The sequence below is a fragment of the Hyposmocoma kahamanoa genome, unplaced genomic scaffold (assembly GCF_003589595.1).
Source record: "Hyposmocoma kahamanoa isolate Upper Pololo Valley unplaced genomic scaffold, ASM358959v1 97785, whole genome shotgun sequence".
Classification (NCBI taxonomy): domain Eukaryota; kingdom Metazoa; phylum Arthropoda; class Insecta; order Lepidoptera; family Cosmopterigidae; genus Hyposmocoma; species Hyposmocoma kahamanoa.
Window position 1 is genome coordinate 1 of NW_020655428.1, and position 13,182 is coordinate 13,182.

The 13,182-nt window shown below is 39.4% G+C and overlaps 1 protein-coding gene across 3 annotated transcripts; it reads left to right on the forward strand.

The window, feature by feature from the left end:
* The first annotated feature begins 129 nt into the window (after nt 1-129).
* On the forward strand, nt 130-12,871 carry LOC113238716. Of its 3 annotated transcripts, XM_026475553.1 has the most exons (11): nt 130-360; nt 427-658; nt 4,163-4,313; nt 4,605-4,885; nt 5,030-6,580; nt 6,701-7,043; nt 7,932-8,158; nt 8,341-8,570; nt 8,774-8,938; nt 9,935-10,112; nt 10,981-12,869. In XM_026475553.1, exons 1-11 carry the CDS (start codon nt 283-285, stop codon nt 11,337-11,339), a joined length of 3,795 nt encoding a protein of 1,264 aa, XP_026331338.1. In that variant the 5' UTR covers nt 130-282; the 3' UTR covers nt 11,340-12,869. The 3 variants fall into 3 exon arrangements, with proteins under 3 accessions (XP_026331338.1, XP_026331339.1, XP_026331337.1); XM_026475554.1 differs by having other exon boundaries at nt 130-658; nt 5,030-5,571; nt 6,727-7,043; nt 10,981-12,871; XM_026475552.1 differs by having other exon boundaries at nt 130-658; nt 4,605-4,873.
* Nucleotides 12,872-13,182: the final 311 nt, after the last annotated feature.

Sequence of the window (13,182 nt, forward strand, 5' to 3'; positions counted from 1 at the left end):
ATCGCGCCCAACGTGTTCGACATCAAGCCGCTGGGCAAGCGGCGCAACGTGCTGTCGTACGACGTGCAGCCCGCGCCGCCGCGCCGCCGCGACCCGCGCCTCGACAAGCGCGACCGGCGGGACAAGCCGCGGCGCGAGCCCAAGAAGCCCGACGACCGCGACCGGAAGCGGCCCGAGCCCCGCAAGAACGACCTCGAGGCCCGCAAGCCGCGCCCCGACAAGGAGCGCAAGCTCGACGAGGACGCGGCCAGGGAGAAGACCGACGACTACATCGACAAGCTGATGATCGCCGACCCCAAAAAGATCAACAAGCTCCCGCCGATACCGAAGAAGGTGAACCGCGACGAGCCCAAGGACAAGGACGCCTCGTCCCCCGCCAAGCGGGCCAAGGAGGACGGCCGCGGGGAGAAGAAGAAGCGGCGGGAGGACGGCAAGGACGGCTCCGGCTCGTCGCCGGAGAAGCGGCCGAAGGGCGAGAGGAAGGGCAAGCGGCGCGCCGACGCGGCCGACAGCCCGGCGGAGCCCGAGGTCGTGGCCTTCAAGGAGCTCCGGAACTACCACAAGGAGCGCTACATGCGCCGCAACAAGGAGAAATCCGAGAGCCCCGACAGCACGCCGCTGGCCGCGCCCGCGCCCGACGCGCCCGACGCGCCGCCAAGTAAGCTTTCCCTCTCTGTTTCCGCTCGCGGCGCGCCAGTGACCCTACTTGTAAGCGACGCCCAGAGCACTTGTTGTGTCCGAATAAAATGTTTTTCAACTGCTGGAGTATTCATATTGACGTGTTTTGCGACGAGCTATGTACCCTTACTTTTAAGAACCGCAACGGTCCAGTTTTTTTCTCGCAAATCGATGCGACACGCGGTGGACCCGTACTTTTTTCTATCGAGATCACACGACTTTGCACTTTACACGACGAGACCTTGAATCGAGTCGTCGACAGCACTTTTGAGACACGGAGGTTTGGGTGTTCAGTACTAATTTTTTAAAAGAGCGTAGTTCTTGCAACTTCTCAATGAACGAAATACACTAAACTCCATGCGCACCTCGAGAGACCGTCGGGGCGCACGCCTTGCACTACGGAAACGATCGAGAATCGAGTGGCAATGAAAGGAAGAACGGTGCTCCATCCCCGGTGACCTCGCAAATGGAACTTCACGAATGGACCTCTACGGATAGCCTGACTGAACCTCTGATGATGGAAGCCTAAATGGTTTACGTCTTCACCGCCATAATAATAGACACGTATTTATTCCTTGGTGGCTAGACCATTTCTTTGAATTTAGTTATGTAATTGAAAAACAGTACAGCTAAATAAATTAGTTACTCTAGAAACACTTATCTTCTGCACAACTCTTCCCAACAGAACAGTTCGGCGGTGTGCCATCCAAGTTTAGAGTAGGATTTTTTGAAATGCTTGTAACATTTTTAATATTAGACAATTATTAGGTACTGTGTTATTATCTTTAATTTTATTTTTTTATGCTACGGTCAATATCGTAAGTATTTCTGATATGATTTAAAATTTCACTTTTTTAAAGGAAAATCAAACACAATTCAAAAACGTCTCTAAATAGGATTTGTTAATGTTGTGAAAGAGACCTTATAAATCATTACTATGTATAGTCACAAAATTTCTAGGTAACAGTAATAAATATCTATCAAAACTCAGTCACCCGGCGTATATAAAAGTGATTTTTAATGCTGAGTTACATTACTAAATAGTTCCTCTGAGATTCTTTAATTCCAATTTTAGACTATCCATTACTATGTGTGAAGTAGACGTTCCCTAGTTCCCGTTCGTCATATTCATTCAGTTCAGCAGATGCCTTTGATTGCGATACAAATTAGTTTTTATTACCGTCGTCGCCACGTGCACCGATAAAAAAATATTGTTTATTATACACAGAATAGTAGTGCTTTGAGATCTGTTTGATTCCGCAAATATTGCTTAATTCTTAACAACTGTAATTTTGTGGAAATAAGCAGCTCATTGTACGGGGGTTTTTGAATTTTTTATTGTATCCAGTTTCCAACCAAGTCTATTTTTGTTTATGTTGATAATTGTGTCATGTGTGATCCGCGTTAGACCACCATTTCTTAGTTAAATACATTGAGTATGAACTACTAAACATGTAAGGTCGCGTTACAAACTAGTTATTACTGTACCGTCAAATCGTGATACTGCAGTCGATGTTTGTCACCAACGGCACAAGACATTAGTTCTACAAAATTAAGCAACATGACGTGGTGTTCATCAAATATAAGTAAGAAATGACATGAGTCGGAAAACGAATTAAACAGTCCATTTTTGGTCATAATTTGAAGTACTGAAGGGCTCAACAAACAAGGGTTCAGAATTCCATAAATGTTACGGGTATCAGTGTACGTCGTTTATAGAGTTGTTGCAAGGAACTTCGTCGGTCCCAGTCAATTTACTTTGCAACATCCCTTAACAGAACTAGGGGTTTTTAGGAAGAAAATAAAGTTGTTGACCAAAGTTGAAAGTGACAACAGTGAAATATACAGTGTTTTTTTAAAATGGGACAGTACAGGGAAATCCGAAGCCATAGAAAATACAAGGAAACTGTCTTACGAACCATTAAACTTTATTTGTGAAAATAATTTTGGCATACTCAATTTTTTGGTCAAGCGTGAGTGTTCATGAAAATTAATAAAATTGATCAAACTTTTTTTTAGTGCTGATCGACTCAGTTTTATGTAAGGATCAGAACAGCAGAAGTCAGCCAAATTTCATGAAATGTTTTGATACAAAATTAAAATTTGACTCGATTTTTTTTAATGATGATAGACTCAGTTTCTCATGAGAATAATTTTATTGTAAAGGAAGAAAAGAATAGCAAGTTTTATTAGCATAAAAAAATTAGACAATTTTATGTGGAAAAATATTTTATGAGATTTGACCATTTCTGCTGTCCCGATTTTTTCATCCCATGCAATGAAATGATCCCTTCGTGAAACTGAGTCGATCAGCTTTAAATAAAGTTTTGAACAATTTTATTAATTTTTATGGAGAACTCATCATCAAAAAATTGACTATGCCAAAATTTTTTTCACAAAAAAGACTGGTTCCTAAGACAGTATTCTAATATCTTCTACTGTTTCGAATTTCTCCATACCGTCGAATTAAAAAAGAAACACTGTATACAAACAAAATCCAGAACAATGAGTAAAGTTTCTTTAAGTGTTTAAAATCTTAAAATATGAATAGACTTAGGATCGAATATACTGGGAAAATTATTAAGGTGTTTGTCTAATCATTAAAGCATTTCGTATATGGAATAGATATTTTTTCTAAATTTCTACTTTAATATAATTTTTTGTGAAATTACTCTAATAGTTTGTTATAATTATTATTACAAAGATCGAACAGATAGGTATTCCTTCGATTAGACAGGACTCGAACCTATCTGTTTTTGCCAACCTAGGGCAACAGCTCTACCAACTGAGCTGTAAAGAGTCATGCCTCTACCACGATTTTACTGTGACAACAATGTTATATGGCAAGTTATATAGCGCCTCTAGCGGTCACAAAACGAAACTACATTTTGTATACAAACATTTTACGCGTTCGCTAGCGATAACTTTGTAGAGGCACTATTTTGAGACACAGGTTCAAGTTGTCCTTGTATTAATAATTATAATTAATTGTTATCTGCGGCTTCTTATTATAAATATTTAAAAGTAAGAAGTGTCGAAAAAATCTTGCATTTCTTGACCTGTGTACCAATGATTCTTCACGATCGCACAACATATAAAAGTAAGCGCCAAGTTGGCGACATGAATCCAAGAAGCAGATTATCTTGTTTCGTTCAAAACCGTTGATTGTTTAAAGGAAGATCTACGTTTCCATGGACACATTTAGCGATGTGTTTCTGTCAGCAGACTGTTAGTTTCCGAGATTTTTCTGAATATATAAAGATCCTGGCTCAGTGATTATTTACAGCACTATACGCAACATTGTAGTTTTCACGTTTTTAAATTAAGGTGTAATAAAGTATTAGGGGATGTTGCTCAGTGTGTTGACAAGGTGCGAATGAGTGTAATAACATCTTAACAACAAGGGAGTTGGGTAAGCAGGTACTGGGATACAATTTGCTTTTCGTAAACATGTGGCTTCATAAAAATTAAGAAATATTTTCAGATGTGACCGACGTCGTGGTAGAAAACAAGGATGTCGACCTTAGAGTGCTCCCCATTGTGGAGCCTAAGGCGGTCGCAATAAGCCAGAAACGACCCTCCACTGAGATGCTTGAAGGAAAAGTTAAGAAAAACAAACTCGATAAGTTTGATATGTAAGTATATTTTTTACCTTATTTGCATTTTATTGCTGTCTATATTAATTTTATGCAGTGTTCGTTAATTGCATAGCCTATAGATAAATCGAGATTTTTTGGCTCTTGTCTGCGACTTTTCAATTCTATTTCTAACTGATAATATAATACAATAGTTATGCTATATTAGGTGATACATCTTTTTTATATTCCTTAGTAAGTTGGTCCTTATGCTCAGATTTTGTAGTGAAAATCTTTGCTTTTATTCTCAACAACTCGTTAGTTCTACTTATTAGCTCAATCGTCTTTCAGATTATTCGGAAATGAAGACGTGGATCTCCGTCAACTGCCTCAAGTGGACGATACTATTCCACCCTTAACAGAATCACCTAAAATAGACATAAATCTCCCCGAAAATGACATCAACGATTCCCCCCAATTGTCGCCAAAGAAGGATTGGAATGAAGTAAAAGAGAAAACAGAAGAAGTGAAGAGAACACCGTCCAAATTAGATTTAGTTAGGGCGAAGCTTGCTGAAGCAACCAAGGGCAAAGACAGGCTTGGAAGACCGCTGCTATATAGTAAGTCGCCTAGTAAGTATCTATATTGCTCTTTCTTTAACCATAATTTCATAAATAGTTTTATTTATGCGGCATCACATTTATATCTTTCCAATGTGTATTTATTTTTAGTAATATTGTTTTATTTTAACTTATTGTAATTTTTTTCCCCTTCAGGTATAGAAAAGGAACGACGCCGCACAGTAAGTTCAGAAGACACAGATATGCGAACAGAAAACACAGAAGATTTTGACGCTGAGGACCACAAGAAAACCATTTCCATCATTATGAACCAGGCCAAGGAGCAATTTAACGATGGACAATTAGATAAGAACCAATACAACACCCTTATGTATCAAGTTCTACAACTGAATGAGAAATTAAAACTCAAAGAAGCCAAACAAAGGGAATCCTTAGAATTATCGAAGAGGAAACTGAAGGCTCATACACAGGAGCAAAACAATGCTAGTCCCAAAGCGGTCCCAAACACTTATGGGGATATCGACGAACGAGTCGTTCCTTACATCGAAACTCCATCTGATAATCAAGGGTATCTCAAAGACTCTGACATGAGAATGTTGGATACAATTGAAGGCCAGCGACCTGGATTACTTCCACTACCCCCTACCATGCCCATACCTCCTTACATGCCATATGCTAACAACTGGAGAGGACCAAGACCAAGAGTTGACGAATATATGCCTAGAAGATTCAGACGACCGACACCGCCTTTCTTCAGGGGAAAGTTCGATAAAAGAGGCCCAAGACTACCTTTTGATCAGAGAATGCCGTTGCCACCGCTACCTGCACCTCAAATAGGCATGTGTCAGGGCGAATGTCCGTTACAACCCTATGAAAAGACCGAGCCTCCTCCGCCTTTAGGAGCGCCTGGTATCGTAATCCCACCGACAGATTATAAAATAATTGAATACATAGACCAAGATCCAGTGAAAACTATTCAAATTGACTGTGTACCAAGAGAAATAAGATTTTATGGGGATACGGCGATTATTATGTTGGACTGGGACGACCCTAGGGAGATTAAATTCTTACCTGGTTGTCGACGAGTTACCTTTGATAACAAAGATTCCGTTGTCTTATCATTCAATGAACCTTACAAACAAGTTGAAATTGACGATCAAGTTTTCGACATTCGGTTCGGAGCGCCTACAAGGGAATTATACATAAACGGAAGATGGTTCGAGTCTTTCTTTGGTGGCCAGCCGTTCGGAGTACTTATTGACGGCAAACCTCGCTTGGTCCATTTAGAAGGGCCGCTACCCCAAGTGGATATAGGGAAAACGAAACGCACAGATCTTGTTGCTGGGAAAATCAATCTTATAGTGAATGCTACACAGATGTGTCCTGTATATCTCGACGCTAAAGTTCAAAAATTCATGATCAACGGTCAGTACTTTACCATTCGATTTGTGGATTCGTTAAGAACCGTGTTGATAAATGAGCAGCCGTTCCAAGTTGAGTATGGGGACTTGCCGAAGCCTATAACGGTTGGAAATGAGAAGTTCTTCATCCGCTTTTCTGCATTACCGCGTAACATCAAACCTGGTATGATTACCATAGCGAATATGGAAGGTGCCGTAGGGCCCCTGCCGCCGCCACCCACGGTATCGATGGAGAATGTCCTCAACGACATGCCGAGCGAAATGGAAGTGGATCAGGAGCCACCGAGACCAGCCAACACACCTAGTCCTGATGGGGAACATCAAGGTAAGACTGTTCTAGGCTCCAATATCTTATTCAAAAGAAGAGTAATGCATTCTGATATTAAGTATAACTTAAATTGTTGCAATATGTCCAATAAATAAATACTAAACAATTCTTCCACAGGCCTAGACCTGCTTGCCAGCGTTATGCCGACAGCAATGGAAGCACCACCCTCTGCGACAGAGTACACACTCGCCGAGCCTCTGTTCGCCAAACCTGAGAAAATCCCCGGCCTGGAGACTCCCTCAGAAGAGAAACCACCGACATTACCTATACTAGGCAACATAAATGTCAATGATCTATTTGCCAAGTTAGTAGCCAGTGGAATTGTGCCAGTGCCAAACGACGCCAAGCCTGAAGCGAAGGATCGGAAGGAAGAACCTAAGGAGGATGTGAAAAATAAAACGAAAGAAGATAAGACTAAGATACATCGGGTGGATTTGTTGAAGCCAGAAACTTTGAGAGGGTGAGTTCTTTTTTTTATAATTTTAGTCGTTTCAGCAGTACTCTTAAAAATTCGAAATTTTTGAACGTTTTCGGACCATTATCCAAATCCTTTAATGACTATGCACCAACTTCTCTGGTCATAATATGGGATACACTGGGTCCCTAAGATGCGTTACCCACCAAGTGGAAGAGGAGATATTCATATTACTATTTAGATTGTTATTTTTACTAAGCAGAAAGCGATTGTCAAAATAAAATAATTGTACGGATATTTTAACAAAACATTATAAGGATTGAACCCTACTTGTCGATGCGTATACCCGGTGTAGGACGCTACTAAACACTTCCGCAAATAGCATGTGCTATATGTGAAAATATGCGCTTGTACACGCTGGACTGGGGCATATACCGGGATGTTGCTATAATAAGTCGGTATTAGGGTTGTTGCGAGTATCAGCATCCGCATTCATCGATGCTGATATTAATTACGCATGTTCGAGTCGTGACATGACCTAAAAGGCACGCCGGAATAATTTACAAACTTTCCAAAAACAAACTACCCCGAAATTGCAGCTCAGCTGTTGTTTTTAACATATTATGTATGTTGTTGATAACATTCCACAACGATTAGGCTAGGCAGATTAATTGTTTTCATGAAGATTGGATTCTTTTGTTAATAAATGTCACAAAACCATTAAAATATATTTTATTACAATACCAAAGAAAATAGAAAGCTTTTTCATGTAGATAGATTCAGTAAGGATGTATATTTTTCGCGTTGTTTTTTTTAATATCTAAAATCAGCATCCGGTGATGTTAAGGTCAAATATCGCATCTGCTGATGTGTAAAAAACCTGCATCAGCAACAACCCTGGTCGGTTTGTCAATGAGCGTCTCCCTCTTACAGCAAGCAGCCTGGCCTAGTAGCGGCCCTGTACGGCGGCATGCAGTGCAGCGGCTGCGGCGCGCGCTTCCCTCCAGAGCACACGGTGCGCTACAGCCAGCACCTCGACTGGCACTTCCGCCAGAACAGGAGGGACCGCGACTCGGCCCGGAGGGCGCACAGTCGCCACTGGCATTATGACCTCTCTGACTGGGTGCAGTACGAGGAGGTCGAGGACCTGGAAGAGAGGGGTGAGTCACCGCATTTTATTTATACCTGACTAGACGTTATTCAACACTACAAATACTCCTGCATTTAAGTATATAAATATATTAAAAGAAAAATAGGGTTTCCCTGTGATAATGTAACAATTCAGAACATTTCAAAAACACTATAGTTTTAAATTTTAAAATATATACCTTCATATACGCAGAGAAGAGTTGGTTCGAAACGGGCGGCGCCGAAGGCGAGGGCGAAGGTCCCGTCGAAGCCGTCGAAGAGGCGCCTAGCGTGGCCGCGGGGGCGCCGCAGGACCACTTCTGCGCCACCTGCGGGGACAAGTTCGACCAGTTCTACAACGAGGACAAGGAAGAGTGGCATCTGAGGAACTCCGTCAGGCACGAGGATAAGAACTACCATCCAATGTGCTTCGAGGACTATAAGGTGAGTTTTAATTACATTCATCAATTTTTTTTTTTCTCTTTTTTCTACTATACATACACCTGAAGCTTGGCCCTTGTACGGTGAACGGATGTGCATAATGTTCATAGATTATTTTGTGTTAATTTGGCGGCGTGTTTTCAATAAATAAATTATGTAGTGCGGTTCTATCGCGGTCACCTTAAATGTTGGCATGATAATTGCAGGCGTCACTGACGAAGGAAGAGCCAGTCCCGGAAGTCACCGAAGTGGTCTCCTTGGATAAGGAGGAGGAGGCAATCGAGATCCGTGACATCGACGACATAAACTCACAGTCCGATGACGAGGTTGTTGAGGTCGTTGAACCCGAGAAGCCTGTGGAGGCACTAGAGGTGAGAACTTGTCATTCGTAGCAAAAATTGTAAAGGATGTTGCGTCATCGGGTAATTTGAAGGGTTCAATTTCAGTTTTAGTCATCTATCTATTTAATATTGTTTAATATCATAATATAAAATAAAGCTCAAGTGTCACCAACATAAGGAAGTTACAAAAAAGGATCGCCAGTTTTGCTAATGAAGATTTGCCAAACTATAATTTCGTCTGCTAAAACCACAAAAGTGACATTCCACAAATCCACAAAAAATCTCCAAATTATGTACTTGTTGTAAGAAAATCACCACCTTCTGCAAATAAAACCACTTATTGAGTTTATAGCTTTCTTGTTATTGAGTTTCACCTGCAGAAAGATAGTGATTTTCATACCATAGCTATATAAAGACTTTTTGTAGAAAATGTCACTTATGTAGTTTTACCTTTAAACAGACGATTTACACTTGGACCAAACCTGACTTCTGTGGATTTTGTCCCAAATTAAACGCGTAACCGGAGGCATCCAGTCATCAAACGAATTATCATTCGATGGCCGTATGCCCCTTGCGAGGCTTGTTCTTTGAACTCAATAGACAGAATGCTTCTGAAAGGCGCATGGATGCCGTTCTTCCGGCCGGTAGATCGAGTATAGCCCACTTAACTGTGTTTATTACAACATTACAAAAATTTAAATATTTAGAATTAGATTTAAGTTTGCTTTTATAGGTTATGTGAGAAAAAATTCTAATCTCATGTATGAAATATCATCACTCAGTATTTAATCACATTTTTTTTTTATAGTAATCAGCGAATTCGCAAAACCCATTTTACAAATTCGATTCATTCAATTAATCGATTTGTAGTTGGCAGTACAACTGTACTATAGACAGTTTAGTGATGGCCAATGATCTGTTTGTTTACTTTTCTGGTACAATTGATTGGAACAGACCATAGTTACTATAATATAATTTCCACATTGTATGTAAATTTGTTTTTAAATATATTATTAATTCCCTTAGATCGACGAAGAAGAAGGTGATGACGACGTAGTGTTAAAAGCGGAACCCGTGGAACAAGTCGTGGTGAATGATGACGCGGACACTGACGATGAGACCATGGAAGTGAGGAAAGAGAGAGACCGGCAGGCTGAGATCGATTTCTCCAATATCAAGGTCAAGCAGGAGCCTATCGACCCTGGTAAGTTCGACAATAAACCTTAATCAGACGACTGTGGCATATCAGTTAAGTATTGTCGTTATTGAGTTCGATCCCCGGTTGAATTAATTTTCAAAATGGGTGTACTGGGTATTGCTTTCAGCAATTCTTCTTCATCATTGTAGTTTAACGGAAAACGGCAACTGCAATTGTATGCTCCTCCATAACAATATTGAGGTGTTCGTCAATCTGAGAAAACTTCACACACTACGTATACGTATAATTAATAACTGTACCGGGCGGGATTTTTCTAATTAAAATGTCCGCATTGGAACAAATACACGACTTCAAAGTTGTAAATGAGCTTGACGAAACAAATAGGCAATAGACACTAAATGAATAAAGCGAAAAAAGCTCTTTAGCTCACGCTCCCGCACAAGACTTTAGTGGCAAAGTTTTGTTCGGGAGCGTGAGCTAAAAAAGCATGCAGTCGCTGTTGTAGCCAGTGGGTCGACACGACAGACGCTGGACAAGCGCGGTGGCGACTCTCTTGCGACACTGCGTATACAGGATACCCCAAAGGTTCTCACAGCATGCTGTCACCCGGGTTTGCTTGCGCATTCAAATTTAATGCATTTGATTCGATACCTACAGTTGCGATTTTCTGATGTAGACATGTTAGATGTTTTCAAGGGAAACGTCTGGATAATTAAAATGTTCTCTTGTAACCTTGTACCCTTAATCGAGTATAAACTTTATTTTAAACCTTTATTAAGGTAATTTTTAAAGTGCGAGAAAATTATTATAATGAAACCGGTTAACAGTGCCATCGTCAACGTTAGTTAAATTAGAATATACAGTTTAAGTACAATGTATAAATGTGTTTACATTATTATATTTTATTCCACAGACGATGAACCAATAATAACAGCTGAAGAAGAGACAGTCCAGCCAACCATAGACACAACACACATAACTGTCCTCTCGTCCATAGACGGAAACGTCCAATTAGACGCGGCGCCAACGGCAACATCGCTCCCTATTGGAGGAATTAGGATTAACATCTCAAAATCGATACCATCCTTCATTCAAAACAACCATGATGATAAAATGCTAGAGGATATAAGTGCCGATGACGAACCTCTACCTCCTGGTGAGGAACCAGAGCTCGACTATAAACTAAAGCCGACATTGGAAGGCGTGCAGTTGAGTAGACAACCACCGCTGAATAGAGGCACGGAGTGTTCTGGGTTGTGTTCGATTATGTAGTGTCCGATTGTTCCAACTAGAGCCAGTTTATCGAAAGCTATATGCTTGTAATCACAACAGAAAACAACGTGATTGGTACAAAATAATTTGATATATTGCTCATTTCTCTGGTCTCCTTACGTTTCTAAATGCAGCACTAGGTACCCTGGCGTATCAGTACATAATAATGTATAATTGAGCAGTTGGGCTAGTAAATCTGTAAGCTACCTTCTAATGATGATTCAGCCCGTTTAAAGAAATTTTGTTCCTATTGTCTATTGCCTCTACTACAGGCCTATTAGACTAGAAAAATGACATCAAATGCTGTTCTTGCTCAAAATAATGAAACCGTGACATCTTGAATCGTGTTCGCTTAACTTGTGTTATGTCTTAGAAACGCGTTTTGCTTAATAAAGTGCCTAAATTGATTATGTTAGAATATGGAATATTGCTACCTCATTATTAGCCTTTTCTCTTTGTTGATGTTGTGTATACATTTCGTAAATTAACGTAGCTTTAGAATAAATTGGTTTTATTGAATATCTATTTACTATATCTGATCGGGTTGTACAGACTTTGTGAAGTATTAACACTTAATATAATCATATACCTTTTTACCACTTCCTCGTGTGAAAGAAGAAATTCAAATAGTTATTACATTGAAAGTCCCGTTGATATATAGAAATCGTCTCAAGAAAAACAGTAGCTTTTTACAATATATTAGAAATAGATTTGAAATTTTACCTATGCTATAAATTATTATATGTCAGATGAGGCACGTGCATAGTTGTGAGATTTGTATGTACTGTTAAAAGACTATAAAGTTAAAAGTAGACCCCATGTAAGTACGGTTGAAGAGAATAACGATGAGTGTCCGTGTTAATTGTGTCAAATTGCGTGAGGTATGTAGATTGAATCACAGTTTAATTTAATAAATTCTAGTAAATAATGTTGATTTAAACAACATGTGATACTAAAGTTAAGTTCCTAACTTTACAAGCGAAGTTGCGTTTTATTCATATTATTAATTACATTTAATATATAATAAGTTGTGTATATAATTGGTTTAATATTAGTTACTTTGTGTATATAGTGTTTGAAGGTACAAACTTATACAATATTTTTATGTATCACAAATGTATAAAGGGGCCCACACACATATTTATGTGTATAAGTTGTTATAATTTAAACCTTATGTTTAATGGTGTACAAAGGTGTGTTGTACCGATATAACGTTTTAGTTAGGTTATGAATCTCCTAATTGTTATAACAAGTAAATCAAAGAATAAAAATATTCTTGTATTATCCGAGTTTCTTTTGTCATCTGCTCTGCATTTCTATGTACAATGTATCGGTATCTTGATCACTTTTAAGCGTCAGCCGAATTTTCTGTCATAGCACTATGTTCTTCATATGATGTCTACAATTCATATTTAATAGTTCAACATGTTCGAGATACTAATTGAATCCCTTTTATCTAACTTTATCCTTTATGGCTATAGATCTAGGCCTAAATCGACTCCTAGTAACCAAAAAGATTCCACAAAAAATATATATTTAAAAAATGCCTTACATAAAAAGAATAAAGAGCAATTACGTGTAATTAAAGGTTTATTAGTTAGGTGAACTAACACATTGTTTGTTTAGTTTTAACATTTGTAAATAAATATTTCCAAATATTTGCAATTTTGAGTTTTTATTGAGATCTTAAAACCTCACTTCTCAATATAGTCAACCGGAGATTTTGCAAACAAGATTTATTACATGATGCAATAAAGAGTTTATATGAGCTTGTATTTAATAACTTCTGCTGATCATAATATACTTGGTCCAGCGAGGTGGTCCACGGGCATGAAGCGTTCCA